The following is a 22,205-nucleotide window of genomic DNA, read 5'->3' as shown; positions in this document are numbered from 1 at the left end:
TATGTAGTAAGTGCTCAGCAACTATTTGCTGAACAGTTTGGTGGTGTTGTTTTTTTGTTTTGTTTTGTTTTATTTTTTCCTGAGACAGAGTCTCAAGCTGTCACCCTGGGTAGAGTGCTGTGGCATCATAGCTCATAGAAACCTCAATTCTTGGGCTCAAGTGATCCTCTTGCCTCAGTTTTTCTATTTTTAGTAGAGACAGGGTCTCACTCTTGCTCAGGCTGGTCTCAAACTCATGAGCTCAAGCAATCTACCCACCTTGGCCTCCCAGAGTGCTAGGATCACAGGCATGAGCCACTGCGCCCCACCTGAACAGTTTGGTTTTTATGAGAACCCTGGACACAGAAAGAGCTGAGACAGGCAGCCCCATGTAAACTGTGAACTTGAAGAAGGAATAAACACAAAGGAAACATTTTCTCTTTCTCTAATAAGTGCATTTCAAAGGGACTCCATCTCCTTTATCCTCTCTCCTCTCTCTGTCTCCACTCTCCTCTCTCTGTCCTGTTCTACACCCACAGTGTCCCCCTCAACCTCCTACTGTAGATGGGGGCGGGGTGGTGGAGGTGATGGCTGGAGGAACAAAGCTGGTTCAGCTGTTTCTATTTCAGTGCCATAGGAGGTAATACTCAAGTCAGGTTTGACTTCTGCAATTACAAGAGAGATACAAGATACAAGGTAACAAATGTTATTGGTATATATTGGGCATTATAATTTTAATACGTTTTTTTCCTTTCTTAAAATATGTATACTTTTTGTGGCACCCTCTGCAGATAAGATTAGCTGGGGTGCAGGGGAAGTTTCCCAAGGTTGGCCAGCAGGTTAGATGTGAGCAGAGCAGTCCAACCTTCCTCTCCAGACTCACCCTTCCAAACTCTTCCCCCTAACTACATCCTATTGTAGTCTTCTTTACTCCAAGGGACCCAAGTCCGTGGAACCCTTTCACACCTCCCCCTCCCAACACTTCCCTGCTTGCCTGGGCCCCCTAATGGAGATTATGCCTGGGCCCAGTGGAGCTTACCCAAATGGCATCATCCTCTTAGGGGCCAAAGTGGGTGGAAGGAAGGGGTGAAAGAATGGATGAAAGATGAATGGAAGGATGAATGGATGAATGATAGATGGGAGGATGGATGGGTGTAAGGATAGGTAATGGGTAAATAGGGGAGTGGGAGGATGAACGGCTGGGTGAGACGGAGAGGAGGAAGGCTGGCTGGTAGGATGGCTGCATGGGGGCGGAGTGGGGGAAGTGTAACAGAAGGAATTACCCACTTCACTTGTCGGAAACAGAACCCGAAGAGCACAGAGCCCTTAGCTGTCAAAGTCCAGCCCCCATCACGTTGCCCCAGGGCCGGGAAGAAGGTCCAGGCAGAGTCGGAACTGGGAGCTGAGTTTCTGCGCCCAGCCGGGGGGCTCTGCCACATCCCCCAATCAGTCCGCGCCAGACAGTGCCAGGGTGGGGGGATCGCCCCGCCCCCACCTCCGGAGGTGGCAGTCCCACGCGGCTCAACAAGCTGCCGTTGTCCCGCGGGCCGTGGGCCCGGCACACTGGGGCTTTGTCCGGCCCCCCGCCGTGACCCAAGGGGGGGGGCCCACATGACCGAAGGGGTAGGAGGAGCCTGCGGCGGCGGTGGCGGTGGCGGCGGCAGCAGCGTCTCCACCATCATTTCCCTCCCGGGCCGGGGGTCGGCAAGCAGTGGCTGCGGCGCCGGCGGCGGCTGGGCAGGCCTGGGCAGGGCCGCGGACGCCGGGCCCCCCACTCCCTGCCGGGCTGCGGGCGCCGGGCCTGGGCCATCAGGGCAACTGTGACCCGAGCGCTTTCCGGGTGGCGACGAACTGGGGGTGCACCCGGATCCCCGCCCCCGGGATCATGGGGAATGGCATGACCAAGGTAGGGGGGCGGGGACCGCGTAGCCCTCTCTGGCCACCCCCAGCCCCGGCCAGCCGCGGTGCCCCTGCTCGGACTAGGTCGGTCCGCCCGCCGCTGACCTTCTGGGTCTCTCTGAGTCTCGGTGTGGCTGGATCTCTGTCTCCCTGTGTCTCTGAGACCCCATCTGTCTGTGTCTTTACCTCTCTCTCCTGTTCCTCTCTGCCTGTTTCTGCCCTCTGTGTGTGTGTGTGTGTGTGACTGTATCTCTTGCTGTGTCTTTCTGTGGCTCTCTCACTCCCAGAATCTACATCCCTGTGAGTCCCAGGTGTCTGTCTCCCTTGGACTCTGCCTGGCCACTGTTTCTCTAGCCTTCCCCCTCTCCCTGGGGCTCCCTCTCCCTGCCTCCCTGCCTCCCTTCTCCTCCACCCACCCAACCTGCAGGTCCCCTGGCTCTCCTCCTATTCTCCCCCTATGTCTCTCCCTGCTCCCTGCCACCACAGCCTCCCTCCTCTTCTAGGTCACCCATACCCAAGGTGGCCCCTCCCGTAGCCCCCCACTGTGGTTAATTTGTCACTCTCCCACCCTCCCCAGAACCCCAAAGCCTTCTCACAGAAGATGGAGGGCCCACAAACGGGATAAGATTGCTCCCTAAATCCTGAGGTCCAGGCAGCCTTCATAGAACAGAAAGAGGCTATAGAGCCCCCAGTAGCCAGAGAGCGGGAGGGGGTGCAGCCTCTTCCCTCCTGACCCCTGCCTGTCCTTCCTATAGGTACTTCCTGGACTCTACCTCGGAAACTTCATTGGTGAGCACTGCCCACTTTGTCCCAAGGCAATGGCACTCTGCCGGTCCCAGGCCTCTGTCCACCATTCATGCCCTGGCCCACGCAGCATGGACACACTCAGGAATGGGGCTGGGGGCAGGAAAGTGTCACCAGGCTGGGATGGGGTAAAGGTTCATGGAGGACAAAGAGGTGCATGGGTGGGGGAGTGTCCCCAGGCCTGAAGGCACGGAGTGGGCATCAGGACCCTGACACTGACAGCCCCCAGTGTTTCACCATGAGGTTAAAGAGACAGCTCACAGGGCTCAGGACCAGAGCTATGGACCTGGGCAAGTCTGTACCTGCTTTGAGCCTCAGCCTCCTCCTCAGCTCAAAAGCCCCCTAAGGGCTCATTTGACTCCTGGGTTCTGGGCTGAGGTCTGTTTGGGGATGCTGCTTCTAGCTGGGAAGCTGAGCCCTTCCCCCATAGCCACCACCTCCTCCTCAGAGGAGAGGCCTATGGAGGCTAGGGCTGGGCTTTCCTGAAAGCAAGGTCCCAAGCACCAACCCCATACCCCTGGTACAAAGAGGTGCTGAGCCTACAAGCTCTGCAGTCCTCATCCTCCCATCCATCCTTTCTGCAGTCTTCAATTGAGACGGGGACACAGATGTATAATACCCCATTCCTGCCCCCAAGGGCTCAAGCTTCCAGGCTGCTGGTGTCAGGGCAGAGCTGAACACATATCTTTGGCTGTGGGGTAGAAAACATGCTAAGAGACAGGCTGGTCTGAGGTTTGGGGGACCCAAGGTGGGAATCAGAGAAAGCTTCAGGAGGTAAGAGCTTGGGTGCTCCACCATCATAAAACCTGGCTCCTTCCTTCCTGGGAGCCACCTCAGCAGCTCATCTACATCGACTTCTGTGAGTATTTGGCTTAGGTCTGAATCCTCTTTAAATGTGTAAGTCCCAAAAGGGCAGGAGCCATGTAGTGACCCCATGGTCATTGGCCCCAGGCCTCCAGTGCCCAGCCAAAAGCTGCACATAGTAAATGTTTGTTGAAGCGGGGTATGTATCATCTGAGGACATCCAGTCCCTAGAGATAACCATGCATAGCAGTGCTGGGTATAACCCTGGGCCATTTTTCATACATCTTTGTAGACAGAATATTTAAAATAAAAACAGGAACCTGTTCCGTACACTATTCTGGAAGCTGTGTTTCTCACTTAAAAATATATTACAGGCATCCTTGCACATCAACATAAAGATCTCTTTGTAATGGCTTCACAGTACTCCAAAGTATAGATATACCTTTATTTACCCAGGCCTTTTCCCATGATCACTAGGTTGTTTCTATTTTTATGTATATATGTATCTATGTATGTGTGTTTGTTTGTATGTATGTTTTGAGATAGAGTCTCACTTTGGTGCCCAGGCTCAAGTGCCATGGTGTTAGCCTAGCTCACAGCAACCTTAAACTCTTAGGTTCATGTGATCCTCTTGACTCAGCCTCCCAAGTAGCTGGGAGACTATAGGCGCCTACCACAATACCTGGCTAGATTGTTTCCATTTTTAAACTATTTCTGATATAAGCAGTACAGCAGAGAACATCGTCTTCTACACACGGCTTTCTAAGTGAGCAAATGCTTCTGGAGACAAGATTTCCTAGAAGTAGACTTGCTACTTTTAGGTCAAAAGATGTGCTAGGGAGTGGTGTTCGGACAAAAAGAGCAGCATAAACAAGGATGGGGGAGATTCTGAGCTGTTACTTGTGAGTGCCCCAGAAGCAAGAGAGGCAGAGAGGAGGCAGAGGGTGGGCCAAGGTAGAGGAGGAGGGTTGAGGAGGAGAGCTGGGCAGGCAGCACTCCAGGCTCCATCCACACGCACTTGGCCATCAGTAACAAATAAGTCACACCTGCCAAATTGGCTCAACTATTCTGTTTCTTTCAGATGCCAAAGACCCGGATCAGCTGGGCCGGAATAAGATCACACACATCATCTCTATACACGAGTCACCCCAGCCTCTGCTACAGGTATTCCTTCTCCCCATCCCAGGGGTGTGCACAGGTGGGGAGGGGGCTGCAGACCCATTTATTAAGTACCTACTGTGTGCTAGGTCCTGTGCTGCCTTCTTGACCCACACTAACTCATTTGGTCTTCACCCCTGGACAGGGGAATTAGCCTTATTTGGCATGAGAGGTCATGCCAAATGACCTTAACTCACCTAAGGTCACACATCCAGGAAGCTGAGGAGCCGGGCTTTGAACACAGGCCATTTGGTGCCAGATGACTCGCAGCGAACAGAGGTCCCCCTGCTGGGCTTCCCATTGCCCAGTTGGATGGATGATTCCAAATGACTCTGGGCTCTGTATCTTGCTGTGTACCCTTGGGCTGTGACTTTACTTCTCTGGGCCTTTGATCTCTCAGCCCTGTTTGCAGCCAGGGGCTGTTGTGAGGATGCAAAGGTAATGCAAGATGATGAAGATGCTTTGCACTATGTAAGGCATGGTCCCCACCAGAAGGATTATCAAGTCCTGGGAAAGAGGTGTGAGGGTATTAGGACCCAGAGGAAGAAAGTAGGAAATCAGACCACACGTGCTGGAGTCAGGAAACTGAGTTCATACCTTCACCATTTATTCCCTTTGTGACCTTGGGCACACTTCACCTCTCTGAGCCTCAGTTTCCCAGTCTGTAAAATAGGAATTTTATAATAGTAACTACCTCTCTGAATTGTTGAGAGCCACATAAGGTGTGTTCAACATATGACCACTGATATAATAGCAAAGTTAATAATATTCAAATCCCAGAAACAGAGCCCATTTCTCTTACAGTTAGAGTCTGTGTCACCCACTGAAGAGAAAGAACTTTGAGTGGGAAAAGGCTCTGGAGATCTGAGACTGAGACCAGGTTCTGCCACAGACTTGCTGTGTGACCTTAGGTAGGGTTCTTCCCATCTCTGAGCCTCAGTTTTCCCGTGTGTCATGTTTGATGGTTTCTAAGAGCAATCTCCAATAATCCATGATTTTCAGGGTCATTTAGAAAAGAAATTTCCAGGCCTCTGCACTCCGATTTTGCTTTATGGGGCAGCCTTGTTTTGAAGTATTTGGAGTAAGCAGTCACTGGATTGTATGGGGAAGGTTGCCAAGTTGTGAATGTATTTACTAATGAAACGACAGTCTACGTAATAAGTCCCTGCTCCAGCAGCCTTTCCCTCTTCTCTGGTGCATCTCTCCCTCCCCTTCCATCAGTGAATTTACCAGTCATAGTTTGATAATACCATGTAAAGTCAAGGCCAAATGTGTTGCAAAGTGAAATTGCAAGCCTTGCAAAACATGCAGAATTTTGTGACCTTGGGGAATGTGAATTGGAGAAGGCTTGGAACCTCACACAACACCATGGACAAAGGAGGACCTGACTGGTGGTCTCTTAGCCACTGGCTAATGATGGGCCACACAACTGAAAAGAACCATTTGGTTAAAGTCCTTGAGAAAAGCAAGGAGCCCTCTTGAAGATGGGCAGAAATAATCTTTACCATATTTTGTGGAGGGTAATCAGGAAGCAAAAAGATATTACAGCAAGTTTGTCGACAAAACTACTGATAATTTATTCCTTGATTATTCCAACAATTAGCACATAGTTTAATAACCATAAGTCACAAAATGTAAACTTGTTTTAATTATTTTCTTTTAAGATAATGAAATTTTTACTGTATAATTTTGTAATCCCCATTTGGAGGGGAGCCAGTTTAAGTAGCCCTTTCCCAGCTCTTAGATAAAAGGTCCCTGGGTCCTTTTTATCAAGTGCTGGTACCCAAGTCACCTATGGGGTTAGGAGATGCCATCTGCTCAGAAGGCTCAGGAATCACAGATGGTCAGAGCTGGGAGGTCCTCAGAGATAGAGCCTACTTTCAGTGGGTGGAAAGGACACTAGTGACTGAGAGAGGGGCAGAAACTGGGCTGGAGTCATGTAGCACGTGGGCAGCTCAGGCCAGGGGGAGGAGGGGTTGCGACAAGGTCCTGAGCACATCTGTACTTGCAGGACATCACCTACCTTCGCATCCCTGTGGCTGATACCCCTGAAGTACCCATGTAAGTTTCCCCTGGGTGGACAGACTGCTGCCTCCTCTGGTAGGTGGAAAGGGGAGGTGGTCTGAGGGAAGACAGAGAGTGCTCAGACCAGAAAGTTGTCACAGGTGGTCACCCAGACCCAACCATGACATTCAGTATGCCTGGCCAAGACTCCTAACCTCCCTCAACCTCTCTCTCCCCAGCTATAAAATGGAGAAAGTACTCTGTCTCTTGGGATTGGGAGCACAAGCAGATTTGAAAGGGGCAGGCTCAGCCTTGGAGTTCCTGACCTTGGAGTTAAGACATCTGGGTCCCAGCCAGGCCTTGCCATTTATTTGCTGTGTGACCTTGAACAAATCACTTCCCCTTTCTGAGCCTCACCTGTGAAACAAGGCTATGTGATCAGAGTCAGGGAGGCTTTCAAAGATCAAATGACATGGGTTGACAGATGACATAGGATAGGGCCTGGAGTGTAATGGGAGCTCAGAAAATGGGGTTTTTGTTTGTATTATTAGCAGCAGTGCCTCCCAGCTTAGAACAGACCCAGACAGTCAACTCCCACCCTGGGGAACCTTGCTTCCAGCCTTTGCTTACCGTCATTCTTCCCAGGGGCTCTGATTGCAGAACCTCGAGGACTGGGACCCTTGTGTCTCCTCCCACCCATTTCTGTGAAAGGCCAAGATAAACCCACTGTGAAAACCGGCTCCACCAGACCCACTGGAGAGGTGCTCCTGCCTGGATGGTGGGATTGGCCTTCACTGGCCTCCTTGCTGCCTGAAATGCCACCATTATTGCTTCTCACACACCTCCACCTCTTTACTAGTCAGGGCACACACTGGCTGACATGAGGAACCCAAGGCTCTTTGTCCCTTGCTACCCTGTAAATGGGAAGGGGGTGACTCCTAAGAGACCTGCTCCTCAATGTTCCCTACCCCATTGCTTTCTTCTCTAGCAAAAAGCACTTCAAAGAATGTATCAACTTCATCCACTGTTGCCGCCTCAATGGAGGGAACTGCCTTGTGCACTGGTGAGTTAAGGGCAGGTGGGGGGAAGTGTCTGTCCTCTGTCCTGAACACACCCTCATCAGATGGGGAGGGTAGAAAGCCTGTCACAGAGCCTGAAAGTTCACCAATCAAAGCTGTGTGCCTTACTAGCTGTGTGGCCATAGCCAAGTAGCTGTTTCTCCCTGAGGCTCAGTTTTCTCATCTATAAAATGGGGAAAAGAAAGTCGACCTGGCAGGGCTATTGAAAGGGATAGGTGAGGTCATGCAAGTAGCCCACTACCCTCCAGTAGTTATGCTACTTCCCTCCTTCTCCCCTCCAGGCCTTTGAGGTTGTAGTACAGGGAAGTGGGGAACATTGAGGAGACCCCTGGCCCAGCTGATGCTGTTTATTTCCTAACTTCCCACTGAGCACCCATCCTATGCCAGGCTCAGCCTGGCCCTGCCTGACCCCCTACCTTGTGATCAGCTCTCCCAAGCCTTATCCCCGACTCTTTCTCCCTCCTCCCTATTCCAGCTGCACTAACCTCCTCATTCTCTAAATCCACCAGAATTCCATTTCACAGTCTTTTTACATGCTGCCCAAAACATTCCTAACTAACTAACTAACTTTCAAACTCAGCTGGATGTCACTTCCTTGGGAACCCTTTCCCTAATCTCCCCCCTCCCCTGCCTAGATTAATACCTCCTCCTATGCAGATCTCCTAGCTCCCAGACTTATCTTCAAAGCAATTAGCACCACCTGAAAAAATGGTCTTCCCCAACCATTCTGTAAGCTCCAGGCTGGCAGAGACCATGTCTGTTTTCTTCCCACAATATCCTCAGACTCTGAAAAAGAACAGATGAGCAGGCAGTGTTTGTTGAGTGAGTGAATGAGTGATGTTGCACTCAGGCCCTTGACATGGGAGAATGCCAGAGGATACTCCTGGCAGAAGGAACAGCATGGGCAAAGACCTGGAGGTGGGAAGAAAGGTTCTAGCACGTTCCTTGTGTTTGGAGCCCAGGAGGTGGGGGTGGGGAGAAGCTGAAGTGGGGATGGGGTCTCGGGGGAGCACAGAGGAGACTGGATCTTAACTAAAACTTGGGGGTTTATTGGGGGGGGTCACAGTTTTGCAGGCATCTCCCGAAGCACCACTATCGTGACAGCATATGTGATGACCGTGACAGGGCTAGGCTGGCGGGAAGTGCTTGAAGCCATCAAAGCCACGCGGCCCATAGCCAACCCCAACCCAGGCTTTAAGCAGCAACTTGAAGAGTTTGGCTGGGGGAGTTCCCAGAAGGTAGGGCCTGGGGCAGGAGGCTGGGTTGGGCCAAGGATGGGAGATCTCACTTGAATTGAACACCAGTTGGGAAGATTTTAGCTTCTGCTTCAAAACCAGCAGAAGACTTTTCTGGGGTTTCAGACTTGTGGCTCTTGAGCTCATCAAGCTCCTAAGTGTACATGTATTTTGTTTGACACCCAGGCCTTTTTTTTAAATACAGAATTTGAATGCTTTTAGACCAGACTGTGAGCCTCTCAGCACTCCCCACTGGCTGCTCTACCTGCTGGCACTCAAAGGCTTTTCAGTGTTTGACCCTGGGGGGAGACCTGTCCATGTCCGACTTCTTGCCTGGGTCCCTGATGAGGCCAAAGCAATTCTTGGGCAGATGGCACATAGAAGTGTCAGGAATGGAGGCCTCCCTGGGGACAAAAGACGGGGTGGGCTCTCAGTAGCCAGCAGGGAGGTACCCTGCAGGTACATTAGGAAAGAGTCAGACAAGGAAGAGGCTCCTTGCGAGGGGCGTTGTGCGTGGGATGTGGGGGCAGTTGATGCTGTCACTTCAGCAGGTTTGGAAGATGGAGTATCTTAAGAGAAAGGGAGTGTTCAGTGGGAGTGAAGGGCCTTATAAAGGAGAAGAGGGACTCAGTGAGGGATGGAAACCCCGAGATGAAAGGCAAAGGGGGAGTCCAGGAAGGGGAGGGGTTTAGCGAGGTGCTGGGAGCTTGGAGAAGGATGGGAGTAGTGACATTAGAAGGGCCTTGGCCAGAAGCCTTGGCTCCGCCCCGGGCAAGCTTTGGTCCCGCCCCCTGCCAAACTTTGGCCCCGCCTCCCGCACACTCTGCAGCTTCGCCGGCAGCTGGAGGAACGCTTCGGAGAGTGCCCTTTCCGCGACGAGGAGGAGGTTCGCGCGCTGCTGCCGCTGTGCAAGCGCTGTCGGCAGGGCTCCACGGCCTCTGCCGCCTCCTCCGCGCTGCAGTCAGCGGCCTCCGAGGGAACCCTACAACGCCTGGTACCGCGCACGCCCCGAGAAGCCCACCGGCCACTGCCGCTGCTGGCGCGCGTCAAGCAGACTTTCTCTTGCCTCCCGCGGTGTCTGTCCCGCAAGGGCGGCAAGTGAGGATCCCGCCCCGCCGTGGCTCACCTGTCCCTCCCAACTGTATTCCTGAGAGGGCTGTCTGGGCCACCCATGCCTCCAACACTGGCCCAGAGGCTGTGGGAGCCCGACGACGGCGTGGTCCTTGCCTTCCTTGCCCGCCTTGCTCGCCTGCGTCTGCAGTCAGTGTGTCCTCCATCCATGAGTCTCGGCGTCCGGGCCGGCCTGCTGCAGCCAACTGGTGCCTTAGTCCTTGGGCTGGGAGAGGGGGCCGACTCTAAAGGCGGCGGGAGGGGAAAGGGAAAGGGGTGGGCATGGGGGTTGGACGGGCCTGGGGGGGTATTAAAGAGACACAAAAGCTGCCTGTCGTAGTGCTTCCTAGTCATTCTGCAAAGACCCAAGGGCAGGACTCTGCCCCGGACCTGGAGCCTGCGGGAAACGGGAATGGCAGGGAGTCTGCATCCCCTACCACCCTCTAAGTCTATTAACTGCGGTCTGTGGAGTTGAATTCTGGGATCTCCCGCTTCTCTAATACCTGCCCACCCCACATCTCTCCCAAAGCCAAGGTCTCCTGACAAGGCCCTTGAGCCCTCCTCTCTAAAGCCCCTTCCACCTTCTGAACTCCTCCCCTAAGAGCCCTCCTCTTCCCCCAACTCCCTCCCCTTTCCTACCCACCAATACTAAGATAAGGTAGTGTTCTCTCATACCTGACCTTTTACCGCATGGGTTAATGTACTCAGAAGGAAAGTGAAGCTCAGAGAGGTCAGGCAGCTTACCCAAGGACACACAGCCAGAGCAGAGGAAGATGTACATGGACTTAGTCAGTTTGAGTCCCATAATGGAAGCAGCGACTTCTGGGTTTGGGAGGTTATTGGTAAGGAATATCTATCCCCAACTAATGTGAATGACCCTTCTCACCAAAAGTTTAAAGTCAAGGGCAGACTAACAAAGCAGTACCTGACTCTGAGAGTGAACAGAGGCCATTGCAGCTGACTTTTCCTGAACTAAAATTAACCCAAGTTGAGAGGGGTCTAAAATAGCTATAACCCAATAGCCACTTACATGGGGTTTTTATTATGCACCAAGTAACATGCTCAGGGCTTTGAGGGAGGCACAGATTTCAAGACTGAGGTGGAGGAGATGGACAAAATAACCTTCATGTACTGTCCCAGCCTCCTACTCATTCATTCAACAAATAGCCAGTGAGTACCTACTATGTGCCAGCCATTGTGCTGGGTACTGGGAATACATGAGCAAAACCATGGCCTTCAAGGTGCTGACACTCTGATGAGAAAGACACCAGGTAAACAAAAGAAAAAATGTCAGGTGGTGAGGGAGTGGACTATTTTGCTCCGTGGGAGAAGCATTCCAGACAGAGAGAACATGAAATGAACAGGCCCTGTGTTAGGATCAAGCATGAAGAGTGAGAGGGCTGGATTCACTCCTTCCAGCCTGGTTGGTGGCACCTCCATGCACCTGGTTTAAAACCCCTTTCTGCTTCTGACAGTGTTGTTCTATTTAAAAGGCTTCACAGCCCCCATCATTGACAGGGCAAAACAAAGCCCCTTGATCTGATGTTCCAGGTCCTTCTCGAAGGTACTCCTTTTCCGCCTCCAGCATTACCTGACTACACTCTGGCTCAACAACTACCGTGTACCACTCACCTATTGAGCCCATGCACTGTACTGAACCTTCTACTGCATCACCTTTAATCCTCAAATAACTCAATTAAGTAGTCACTAATTAACAGGTGAGGAATCTGAGGCCAGTGCCCAAAGTCACCAACTAGCAAATGGTAGGACTGGGATGGAACTTCTGGCAGTCTGGTCACTAACCCTATCCTCTAAATTAGTACCCTCTGCGACCTAGAAAAATGAAGGGTCATCTGATACACTTAAGGCTCTTGCTCAGGTGTAATGATTACTCTTGTATTTAATCATATGAGATGTCTTGGACCCCCATTAGGGCCTATAAGGCCTGACTTTGAACCCCCAGCTGTAGCTGTAGAAGTGTCAGAATGAGAAGGCTGCTGGAATATGGGGGTAAGGGAGAAGCCCAAGAGATACACATGAGGGAGAGTGCTTCCAGCCTCAGCCCACCACAGTGGGGGTGGTTTCTCACAGCCTCCATTTCCCCATGTACACAAGGCAAGGAGCAGTCTGAGCAACTTAACCTCCTTCATATCACAAATCCCCTTTGACAATTTAATGAAAGAAAAATGCATAGACATAGGCAATTTACATACACTTTCTGAGGGTCAGCAGACCCCACCAAGAATCCCTAAACTTCAGGTGTCACTGTCAGGAGGCAGTGTGGGACACTATTTAGGCTGCTGGGCTGTAAGGACCAGAGATACTGGATGCTTTGGATCCTGAGTGCTGCACCACCACCCCCACTAGCTCTGTTACCTTGTTATAGATCTTTAACCTCTCTGAGCCTCAGTCTTCTTAAAATAGGTCACTATACCCACCCATTAGGCTGCTGTGAGAACCAAATGAGACACTGTAGGAAAGTGGCCAGGCCCAGGACTGTGATGAGTAGTCAGTGCTCTAGATATTTAAGGAATTAAGTGTGGGCCATGGGCCACCTGCATCAGAACCCCATGGGGGACCTCATTAAAATATGGAGGTTATTGGCTTTCTGCCCAGAAAGTCAGATTCTGCAGCTCTGGGATAGAGGCCATGAGTGTGCATTTGAAACTAGTCACTGCCCTCCAAGTCTGGCAGGAGTTAGTTTGAGAGAGTCCCAGCGGTTCTTAACCTGTGAGTCTCGAGCCCTTTGTAACAATGAAAATACATCATGGCGTTAGGAAAGTTGAGAACCACTGGCTATGCCTTTCAAACTTCCCGTGCAGGTGCTAAGAAGAGACGGACAAGTTTGTGTTCTGGGTGGGCTGGGAAGAGCAGCTATCAGGTGCAGGTGTAAGGAAGGTCGCATCTTTGAGTGTCCATCCATCCTCCTCCTGACTTGGTATACCCTTTGGGGTCAGAGGTCCCACAAAGGGTCTCAGGCCCCCTGACTCCAGGAAAGGTCCAGTGCCCTCCAGGCCAGTCTGACATGGGGAGGAGGGAAAGGAAAGTCCCTCCTGGGAGAGGGAACAGAACAGAAAGTGAAACCCCACTGTCTCGACTTTCACTTTCTTCACCTCCTCATCCCTGGAGGCACCTCATCCCTGGCACCACCTGGTGATCCCAGACCACACAGGTCCAGCTGCGCTTGGCCCCCCAGGCACTGCATCTTGATGGCCAGCAGCTCCTGGCAAAAGAGGAGAGAAATGTCCCTGACAACAGCAGAGGACCCACAGCAGGAGCCAGAGGTTCCCTGTGCCTACGAGACTGGCTGGTGGCACAGATTGAGAGTGGGTGCTACCCAGGGTTGCACTGGGAGGACACAGGCAAGACCCTCTTCCACAGCCCCTGGAAGCACATAGCCAAGCAGTGCTACCAGGTCCAGAAGGACACAGTGCTCTTCAGGGTAAGAGGACAGTAAGGAGCCCCAGGGAGGCTCACTACCCCAGCACCTGGACCCACAAATAGCCATGTGACCATGGGGCACTTGCTGGCCTCCAGGGTTGAGGGTTGCATGAGAGATCCTCCAAATAGCATCCCCCATGCTGTCATGACCTGCCCCATCTCCACCTCTCAGAGGACATCTCTTCCCACCCACTGGGAAATGAGGTACCACAAAAGGGCCTTCCACAACTTCCCACCCCAAAACCACCAACCCCTGCAGCTAGGGAATGTTAATCTGTGCTCTCAGCATCAGCCATTCTCAGGGGCCTCCTGCAGGAATGACCTCCCCTCCCCCAGTTATCATGACCTTTTTCCACACTGGCTCCTTCCCATGAACATTTAAATTCTGGAATCACTCTCCCCAGCAATAAGCAGCAAACCACACATTAGGCTACCACCACCACCTGTGACCTCCATGCTCTCCTTCCTGATTTCTCTTCTCCTTTCACAGTTTGACAGCACTTGGAAACTCTCCCCTGTATTAACCCCCTCTCTCCTACCCTCTCCCCCACGCCCAGGCTGGCTTCTGTCCTTCCTGCTAGCATCCTTAGTTGCCAAATCCAAGGACGTATCATTGCCTTCATCCTCTTTGACCTAGAGTGGGTCTGCACCTGGTGGACCCTCCCTCCTTCTCGAAACACTCTCACTTGATTCCCAGAATCTCTGCTGCCTACTTCCATCCTCCCAGACCCCTCCTTCTCACCCTCCTCTGTTGGGGCTCCCAGCACTCACTGGTGGACCTCCCTCCTCATGGCCCACCGTCCTGCCTCCATGGCCCCAGCATGGAGGCTCTGGGCCTTCTCTCCAAGCCCCAAGCCTACTGCTCTAGCTGCCTCACAGGTGCTGTCTCTTGGATGGCCCCCCAGCTGCTCAAACTCAGCACATCCCAAATACCACACTTAGCAGCTCACTCACCTGAACTTCTGCTACCTGTGTACCTGAACCAGAGCCAGTGCTTGGGCCCTGTCTGCTCCCCCTCTTCCAACCTCCATCTGCTTCACAGCCAAGGCTTGATGGCTCTTCCTACAGAACATCTCTCCACTCTGTCCACTTGAACCCACTCCTACCATCTCTTCCAGGACAGCTGCAGTGACCTCACTGGGTTCCCACCCCCCCACACCCCATCCCTGAGCAATCCAAACAGTCCTAGGGGGGCATCTTTCTAAATGCAAATCTGGTCTCCATCATCCCCTACTCAGAATCCTTTCGCAGCTCCCTGCTGCCCTCCTGAAAAAGTACTAACTCGTCACCCAGGCGGCCTGGAAGCCGTGCCCTTCCCAGCCTCTTCTCTCTCACCTCCCTTCCTCCACTTTATTTCTTTCTGTTTCACAATGTTTCATGTCCTGTCACCATTAGACCTTTGCACATGCTGTCCCCTCTGCCTGCAACACCTCTCCTCTTCACCTTTACTTGGCCAACCGCCCTGTCCTCAGCTTAAACTTCTCTTCCTTGAGAAAGCCTTTCCTGGTGCACTCATTTATTTAGTGCATTCATTAAGCTCCAATGCAGTACCTCTCCCAAGTCATCCCTGACTCCAATGGCAAAGGCTCATTGGAACAACTTTCTCTATGAATTTTAAAACCACAATGCTTGGCTCACAGTAGGTGCTCGATAAGTGTTGAATGGGTGGTTGTCTGGCCCGTCTCTTAAGACTTTCATGCTGTTAGAGACCCAGGGGTGCTGACTCTCCTCACCCTTCTGGCTGCTCCCACCCATCCCTCCACCCACCGCTGGCTCACACATGATGTGTACAACTCCTTAGCTTCAAACCCTCTGGTCCCTCAAAGCTCATGGGACAAAGCTTGACTTTCAAGGACATTCATGATCTGGCTTCAACCTATCTCTTCTTCCTTAATTCCTCTTTCCCCTTCCCCCACCATATACAGTCGGCCCTCATTCATGGATTCTGTATCTGCAAATTCTCCTACTTGCTAAAATGTATCCCCAAATCAATACTTAACATCGCTTTTGTGGCCATTCATAGCTATACACAGAATGGCAAGAAATATAAGTCGACTTTCAGGAAAATTCAAAGCTAAGGCAATTCCCTGCCTTCTTGTTTTGACTGTCATACTATAAACAAGTGCTCTCATAGTCTATTTAGCACTACATTTTAAAGTATTTTTGTGCCTTTTCTTGGTGATTTCACTATTCAAAGTGACCCCCAAGCATAATGCTAAAGTTCTGTCTAAAGTTTCTGAGTATGAGAAGGCTATGAGGTGCCATATAGTGAAAGTACATGCTAGACAAGCTGCACGCAGGCATGAGGTATAGTGCTATAGCTACAAGTTCAATGTTAACGAATCAGCAGTTATATTAAATAAAGCATCCTCAAACAGAAACACACCTAAAGCAAGGTTATGCATGGATTGGCCACTGAAAATAGTATGACCAGAGACTGGCAGGAACCTAGCCCTGGATTTCCCCTAGGAGCGACACTTCTGTATTCTCTAATTCAGTGTTTGTGGCAACTACAGAACATGACTACCCTGAATAATGAGAATCTACTGAACACGCTCCCTGAGACACACACACCCAGCAACAGCAGCAACCAGGCATGCCCTTCCACACCTCCTGGCCTTTGCTTAAGCTGTTCCCTCTGCCAGGAAAGCCACTCCACCTCTCAACTTCCACCTCACCCTTCAAGGCCCAGCTCAATGCAGTCAACAAATGTATTCTGAACATCCTCCGTGCACCAGGTACCACCCTAGTTGTTTGGGCACACAGCAGTAAACAAAACAAAGATTCCTCTTACCATGATGATAGCACCCAGTGCCCTGTGCCCTTGTTATCTTTGAGTTAGAGTATCCTTAATATAAGGAATAAGGGCTGCAATGAATAAGCACTGACTGTGTGCCAGGCACTGTGCTGAGCACTCTACTTCAGCTCATCCTGCATCCATCACAACCATGTGAGGGTAAGTAGTTATTAACACCCACTAATAATGTTTACAGATGATGAAATCAAGCCTCAAAAGGTCTCACCCCTGGCACCAACACAAGAACTAAGGCTTTTCTGTTTTGTTGTCTGTGTCACCACTAGACCTGGAGTCTCTAAGGACAATGCCTGAGTGCGATTATTTTCAGTTAAATCCCCCTTGGCCCTGAACATGATGTCCTCCCCTTTGACTACACATTGGCCTTGCCTAAATTTATCAATCTCTTTCCTACCACAGGCCCTTTGCACATGCTGTTCCTCGTAACCAGATCACCCTTCTGCCAGCTGTTCGTCAGACTCTGTTCTTTTCACTCAGGCTTCAGCCCAAATGTCACCTCCTCAGAGAGGCCTTTTTTGATCTCCCTCTGTAAAGTAGCCCCTCATTTTCTTATTTACTTACTTATTCCCTCCACCACAACAACCATTCCAATGTATTTAACAAATATCTTTGGTTTGCATGTTGATATTTTGTGTTGTAGATTTTGCTCTGTGGTGTTTTTCTTTAATTTTCTGCTCATGACCATGCTTTGAAGATCTGTTCTTGTTCTCTACAGATCCAATCTCTTGCTCCTAGATGTTTCTAGATGCTGTATAGACCCTATAGTGGGTATCCATTACAAACATACCCCAATTCACTTTCCCAGGGATGGACACAAGTTTGCTTCCAACTCCCAATATCACAAATAATGCTCCTGGGGGTCAAGGTCTCCTTGTGAGCCCCTCCGAGAATGTCAGTGGAATTTGGAATTGGGATTTTTGTTCACAGGGTACATTTATAATACTTAATTCAACTAAGCATGCCAGATTACCATCCAGAGGCATTGCATCCATTCCATACCCATCAGCAACTCCCCACCACATCGCCCCCAACTCCTGGTATTATCCAACTTGCTAAAGTTGGCTTATGTGTGATGGCTCACATTTTAATTTGCATTTCTTTGATACCAAGGAGTTTAAGCGCCTCCTCACAGACTTCCAGTTTTCTCTTCCATAAACCATCAATTCCTATCCTTTGATAAGAATTTTCTCTTTAGGGAATGTACTCTGCTTCTTGTTGATTTAGAGAAGTTCCCCGTATGTTCTAGATTTCAGCCCCTTGCTGATTTCAGACGTGGTAATTTTTTGCCTCATGATTCATGCCTTTTAAGTTTTGTGTAAGAAGTGTTCTTTGCCCCTAGAAGATTTTCTTTTACATTACTGACTATTTTAGTTTTACTTCTTACCTTTGGCTTTTGAAGTCATCTGGAGTCCACTGTGTATATGGTACAGATTTGGGTCTATAGTTTCCCAGTTAGTATACCACTGCCATTATTTTATATCTTATCAACTTATTTATTTTTTTCGTATTTATCATAATCCATAATTTGGAATATAGTTATTTCTGTTTAATTGATTGCAACTGTCTTCTCCCATTAGACTTGAGAGCAGGGACAGTGTCTGTCTTGTTCCCCATTCAATCCCTAGCCTTAACTCAGACCCAGAACACAGTAGGAGTTCAAAGAACATGTGTTAGAGAGAAAGAAGGAGGGGGGAGGAGGAACATGGCAGGGGGGAGGGGCACGACAGACACCCTCCCCCAGGCTATTCCTCCCAAGTGCCCTGCCCCTCTCCAGGCCTGGGCTGTGTACAAGGGCAAGCACCTGGAGGACACCAACAGGGAGGACCTCTCCACCTGCGCTCCACTGCGCCCTCAACAAGAGTGCTGACTTCTGCAAGGTGTGTGAGTGCAGCCAGCTGGACGTCTCCAACCCCTACAAGGTCTACAGGATTGTGCCTAGCAATGCTGTTGGCCCAGGTACCCTCCTGCCCCTGAAGGCAATGGCTGAGGGTGGCTCTCAGAGCAATAAGGATCTCACTTTGCTCATCTGTAAAATGGGAAATACTGGGCTCAAGCTTTCACTCATGGGCTGGTAAGATTAGAAGGACACTTTGACCACCCAGTTTTACTCCCCATTCAAAAAATGAGAATACTGGCCAGTTGTAGAGTGACTCATACCTATAATCCTAGCATTTTGGGAGGCCAAGTTGGGAGAAACGCTTGCACTCAGGAGTTTGACACCAATGTGAGCAAAAGTGAGATATCCTCTCTACTAAAAATAGGAAAAAAATAGCTGAGCATGTGGCAGCTACCTGTAGTCCCAGCTGTTTGGGACGCTGAGGAAGGAAGATGACTTAAGCCCACGAGTTTGAGCCCAGGAGCTATGAGCTAGGCTGACACCACTGCATTCTAGCTGGGGCAATAGAGCAAGACTCTGTGTCAAAAACCAAAAAAAAAAAAGAGAGAGAGAGAGGAGAGAGAAAGGAAGGAAGAAAGGGAGGGAGGGAAGGAAGGAAAGGAAGGAAGGAATAGAGAGAGAGAAAGGAAGGAAGAAAAAGAAACTGAGGACTAGAGACAGGTGGGCCTTGCCTGAGGCCCTGCAGTGAGCTGGAATGCTTTTGCCTGGGGTCACCTCAGTTGAAGGGGTTCCTCTGAGACCCGTGTCCCTTATTCCATGCAGTTGCTGAGGCCTGTGCTCCCTTTGAAGAGTGGGGCATTCCCTCCAGCCAGCAGGAGCCCCCTGGAGAAGCGACTGAGCCTACCTGTGGGGCAGACCAGGTCAGTGTGTCCTTCCAGCCCCTGTAGCCTGGTACTTCTTACCCAAGCCACCCATTGGCCCCACCCTCTTTGGCTATGACCTCTAGTACTGCTGTTGACCTCATCCCTCGGGCCTCAGCTCCAGCATTGCTCTCCTCCTGCTCCCCTGCCTCTTCTCACCTCTACTCCAGCTCTCGCTCTACCTTCCCCTCCATCAGCTTCAGTTCCCTCACTCTGTCTGCACATTCACGCCCTCCCCTACCACCCTTTGATGCATCACTCTGCCGCATGCGCCCTATCAGGTTCAGCTCTGTTCCCATCAGCTCCATCAGCTCTGTCTCTACCACTCTACCCCTGCTATCTCCACCCATCACTTCTCCCCATTATCAATGGTGCATTGCTGCCTCCATCCCCACTAAGATCTGGCCATGGCTCTGTCTGCCCATGTCTATCCTCTCCAGCTCCCTCACCTCTGCATTTACCCTCAGCACCCTCTCCCCATCACAAAGACCCACTCTGACACTTTACCCACAAACACCCCCCACCAACTCTCTCTTTACCTCCACAGGAGTTCGGAGATATTGAACTCTGAAGCTTCAAAGTTCTTGTCAACCCCAGAACAGTCTGAGAACTGCTGTGACCCATAACCCTCATGGCTTCCTCCCCCAATGCTCAGGATGGCTCCAGATTAATCACAGAAGATGAGGACAAGGAGCAGCCACACAGGCTGGCCCAGCGAGGCTCATTGCCACCAGCTGCCCTCTTCCCAGGCCCTTTGGCTGATCACAGTAAGGATTGGGTCTCCCCCTCACCACTACCTCTTCCCAAGCCTCCTCCTTGACTCTGGGGGACAAAGGGGACCAGGGTGAGGTGGCAGCTGTTTCCTCTCCTTCCCCAGGGTACTATGCAGGGAACCCCAAACACCCCTGGAGAGTGATGCCCTCTGAGCACTACAGCAACCCTGGTAAGGAATCAAAAGGCTCTGCCCTCTGAGCAGTGTGCAGAACCGGGCAGGGCCCAGGGTGGGGCGAGCCTCTGTCTCCCTCCTAAAGCAGCCAGCCCAGACTCCCAGGACTGTCACAATAGCTCACATTTGTTGCAGGCTTGGTTTAAATCAGGCATCCTTCTAAGCTTCCACTGCTGCCCCACCCAAAGCCCTGTGATGATACTATCTCTAATTTATGTAGCAGGAACTGAAACAAAGGCTAAGGACATTGCCCAAGGTGGCACCGCTAGTCCCTGGGAAAGTCGCTAACAAGTCACAGCTCCTAAGTGGTAGTGAGAGAGTAGAATCGTGGGGCCTAGCTGCAGAGCTTTTGATCCTAACCAAAGCGCTAGCTCCTCACATGGGCTGCTGCTGTGTTGTTGATACCCACGTTGCTGTTATTATTTCTACCAGCATTCAAATCTTTGCTAGGAGAAGGCACATAGACTCCTAGAGGGCTTGCAGGGATGGCCTCATGTTCCGATGCTTTAATCCAGGGCGCTCAACTAAGTTTGTTTATACTAGAAGCTATTGTTTACTACGACTACTACCACTACTAAAATTAGTATTGTCTCTGACTGGGAAGGAGTTCTCGAAATTCCCGAGGCCTGGTTATGGAGAAAAATGGACCCGCCCGGTTGTGGAGAAGAATGGACCAGGCGGCACCACCGCGCACCCCACTCTCTGGTCCGCAAGCTGCTGGCTGCACGTGCAAGTCTTCTACCGCTCGGCGCTGGTGCAGGAAGCCACCGCGCGCACCGCCGAGGGCTGCAGTCAGAGCCCGAGAGCAGCCGCGGCCGCCGCCTTCGCCGAACGCCTGCTGGAGCCATCACCACCTGTCGCCCAAGTTTGTTTCCCAGAGCCGCCGCCCGGCGCCCACGTGCTGCAGCGCCTGCTGTGGCACCTAGAGCGCGGCTTGCGGCTGTGGGTGGCGCCCGAGGGCGTGTTCGCCAAGCGCCTGTGCGAGGGCCTGGTGTATTGGCGTGGCCGGCTCGCCCCGCACCGCGCGCAGCCCAACAAGCTGGAGCGCCAGAGCACCTGCCAGCTGCCTGACACGCGCTGATTCCTGGAGGATGAGTGCACGACAGCAGGGCCGCTGGTAGAGTAAGCCAGAGTAGCGTGGGCACGGGGGGCATGGGCAAAGGAGTGTGGACAGAAGAGAGTGGGCACCTGAGATGCGGGTGCAAGGGAACGAGCTTTAAGTGTGGTAGGCATGGAGACCAAGGATATGGCATGGGAGCACTGGGAATGGGAAAGATGATGGGCACCAGGAGGGCTGGGTACAGATACGGATATAGGCACATAGTGGGTGTAAGCAACAGAGACAGGTGTAGGGCGTTGGGTGTGGGGCGCAAGCATAGGGCTTGGATATGTGTGTTGGCATAGGGCTCTGGGCATAGAGTGGGCATCAGGTGCTCTGAGAATAAAGTAAGCATAGGGAATGACAGTGGGCATAATGGCATGGGAGTGGGAATAGGGGCACCAGCAAAGGACATGAGCACTGAAAGTGGGCACAGATGTGGGACAGGCATCAGGGCATGAAAGTGGGTGTAGTCACCCAGTGCGGATGTAACTTCCAGGGCTTGGGTGTGGGATGTGAGCACAGGGTGGGCACCAGGTGGGATGCCTCACTCTTGGCCCAGCCCCTCACAGTCTCTGTGCCCATAGAACTATGCGCCCATCTGCAGGATGGCCACTCGGAGCCAGAGTACCAGATCCATCTGTGCTTTGGCGAAGAGTACTCGGTCCCTCTGGACCAGCCGGAAGAGCGGCTGGTCACGGCCCACATGAGTCATTTCCCCACTCCTGCAGAGAACCAACAGGCTCCAAGCCCCTCCAGACTGCCCCTCACCGACTCCCTCCAGTGTCATCTCTACCCCTAGCCTGTTCTATGACTCTCTGGTCTGTATGAACCTACCTGAAAAATGGGAGTGGGGAAGGGGCTGTCACTAGGGCTGTGGCTTCCCATCTGGAACGTCACTGGGAAAAGGATGAGATCTACTCATTACCCTACTTGTTCCCTGCAGGTGGAGCCAGTCTTCACCAGAGAGCTCCTCCTGCACTCCAAGGGCTTGGGCTCCTGCCGCCTGCTGGGTTCTTCACATGGCATTCCCCATGGCATCACCCACCTTCTGACAAAGCCCAGTCAGCCCTAA

General features: G+C 51.6%; 2 protein-coding genes across 3 annotated transcripts; both read left to right on the top strand.

The window, feature by feature from the left end:
• Positions 1 to 1,434: 1,434 nt before the first annotated feature.
• On the top strand, positions 1,435 to 10,408 carry DUSP15 (dual specificity phosphatase 15). Of its 2 annotated transcripts, none has more exons than XM_003788078.3 (7): positions 1,435 to 1,885; positions 2,634 to 2,667; positions 4,568 to 4,650; positions 6,656 to 6,705; positions 7,637 to 7,711; positions 8,794 to 8,965; positions 9,792 to 10,399. In XM_003788078.3, the coding sequence occupies exons 1-7, from the start codon at positions 1,865 to 1,867 to the stop codon at positions 10,062 to 10,064; spliced, it is 708 nt and encodes a 235-aa protein (XP_003788126.1). In that variant the 5' UTR covers positions 1,435 to 1,864; the 3' UTR covers positions 10,065 to 10,399. The 2 variants fall into 2 exon arrangements, with proteins under 2 accessions (XP_003788126.1, XP_023367988.1); XM_023512220.1 differs by having other exon boundaries at positions 1,591 to 1,602; positions 9,792 to 10,408.
• Positions 10,134 to 22,205, top strand: LOC105886818 (interferon regulatory factor 4-like). The gene is given in 10 exon segments (XM_012804081.1): positions 10,134 to 10,226; positions 13,269 to 13,514; positions 18,103 to 18,161; positions 18,163 to 18,284; positions 18,988 to 19,085; positions 19,741 to 19,852; positions 19,963 to 20,028; positions 20,745 to 21,120; positions 21,716 to 21,836; positions 22,077 to 22,205. Coding segments are annotated over 10 exon segments (1,422 nt in total).

The sequence above is a fragment of the Otolemur garnettii genome, unplaced genomic scaffold (genome assembly GCF_000181295.1).
Source record: "Otolemur garnettii isolate 467f Iridium unplaced genomic scaffold, OtoGar3 scaffold00025, whole genome shotgun sequence".
Lineage (NCBI taxonomy): Eukaryota > Metazoa > Chordata > Mammalia > Primates > Galagidae > Otolemur > Otolemur garnettii.
The sequence above is the reverse complement of the archived record's forward strand: the minus strand, read 5'-3'. Positions and strand labels throughout refer to the sequence as shown.

Coding starts and splice junctions, on each gene's coding strand:
- DUSP15 (XM_003788078.3), top strand. CDS start 1,865: ATGGGGAATGGCATGACCAAG. Junction 1,886..2,633: donor TGGGGAATGGCATGACCAAG/GTAGGGGGGCGG, acceptor TCCTTCCTATAG/GTACTTCCTGGACTCTACCT. Junction 6,706..7,636: donor GATACCCCTGAAGTACCCAT/GTAAGTTTCCCC, acceptor TTTCTTCTCTAG/CAAAAAGCACTTCAAAGAAT.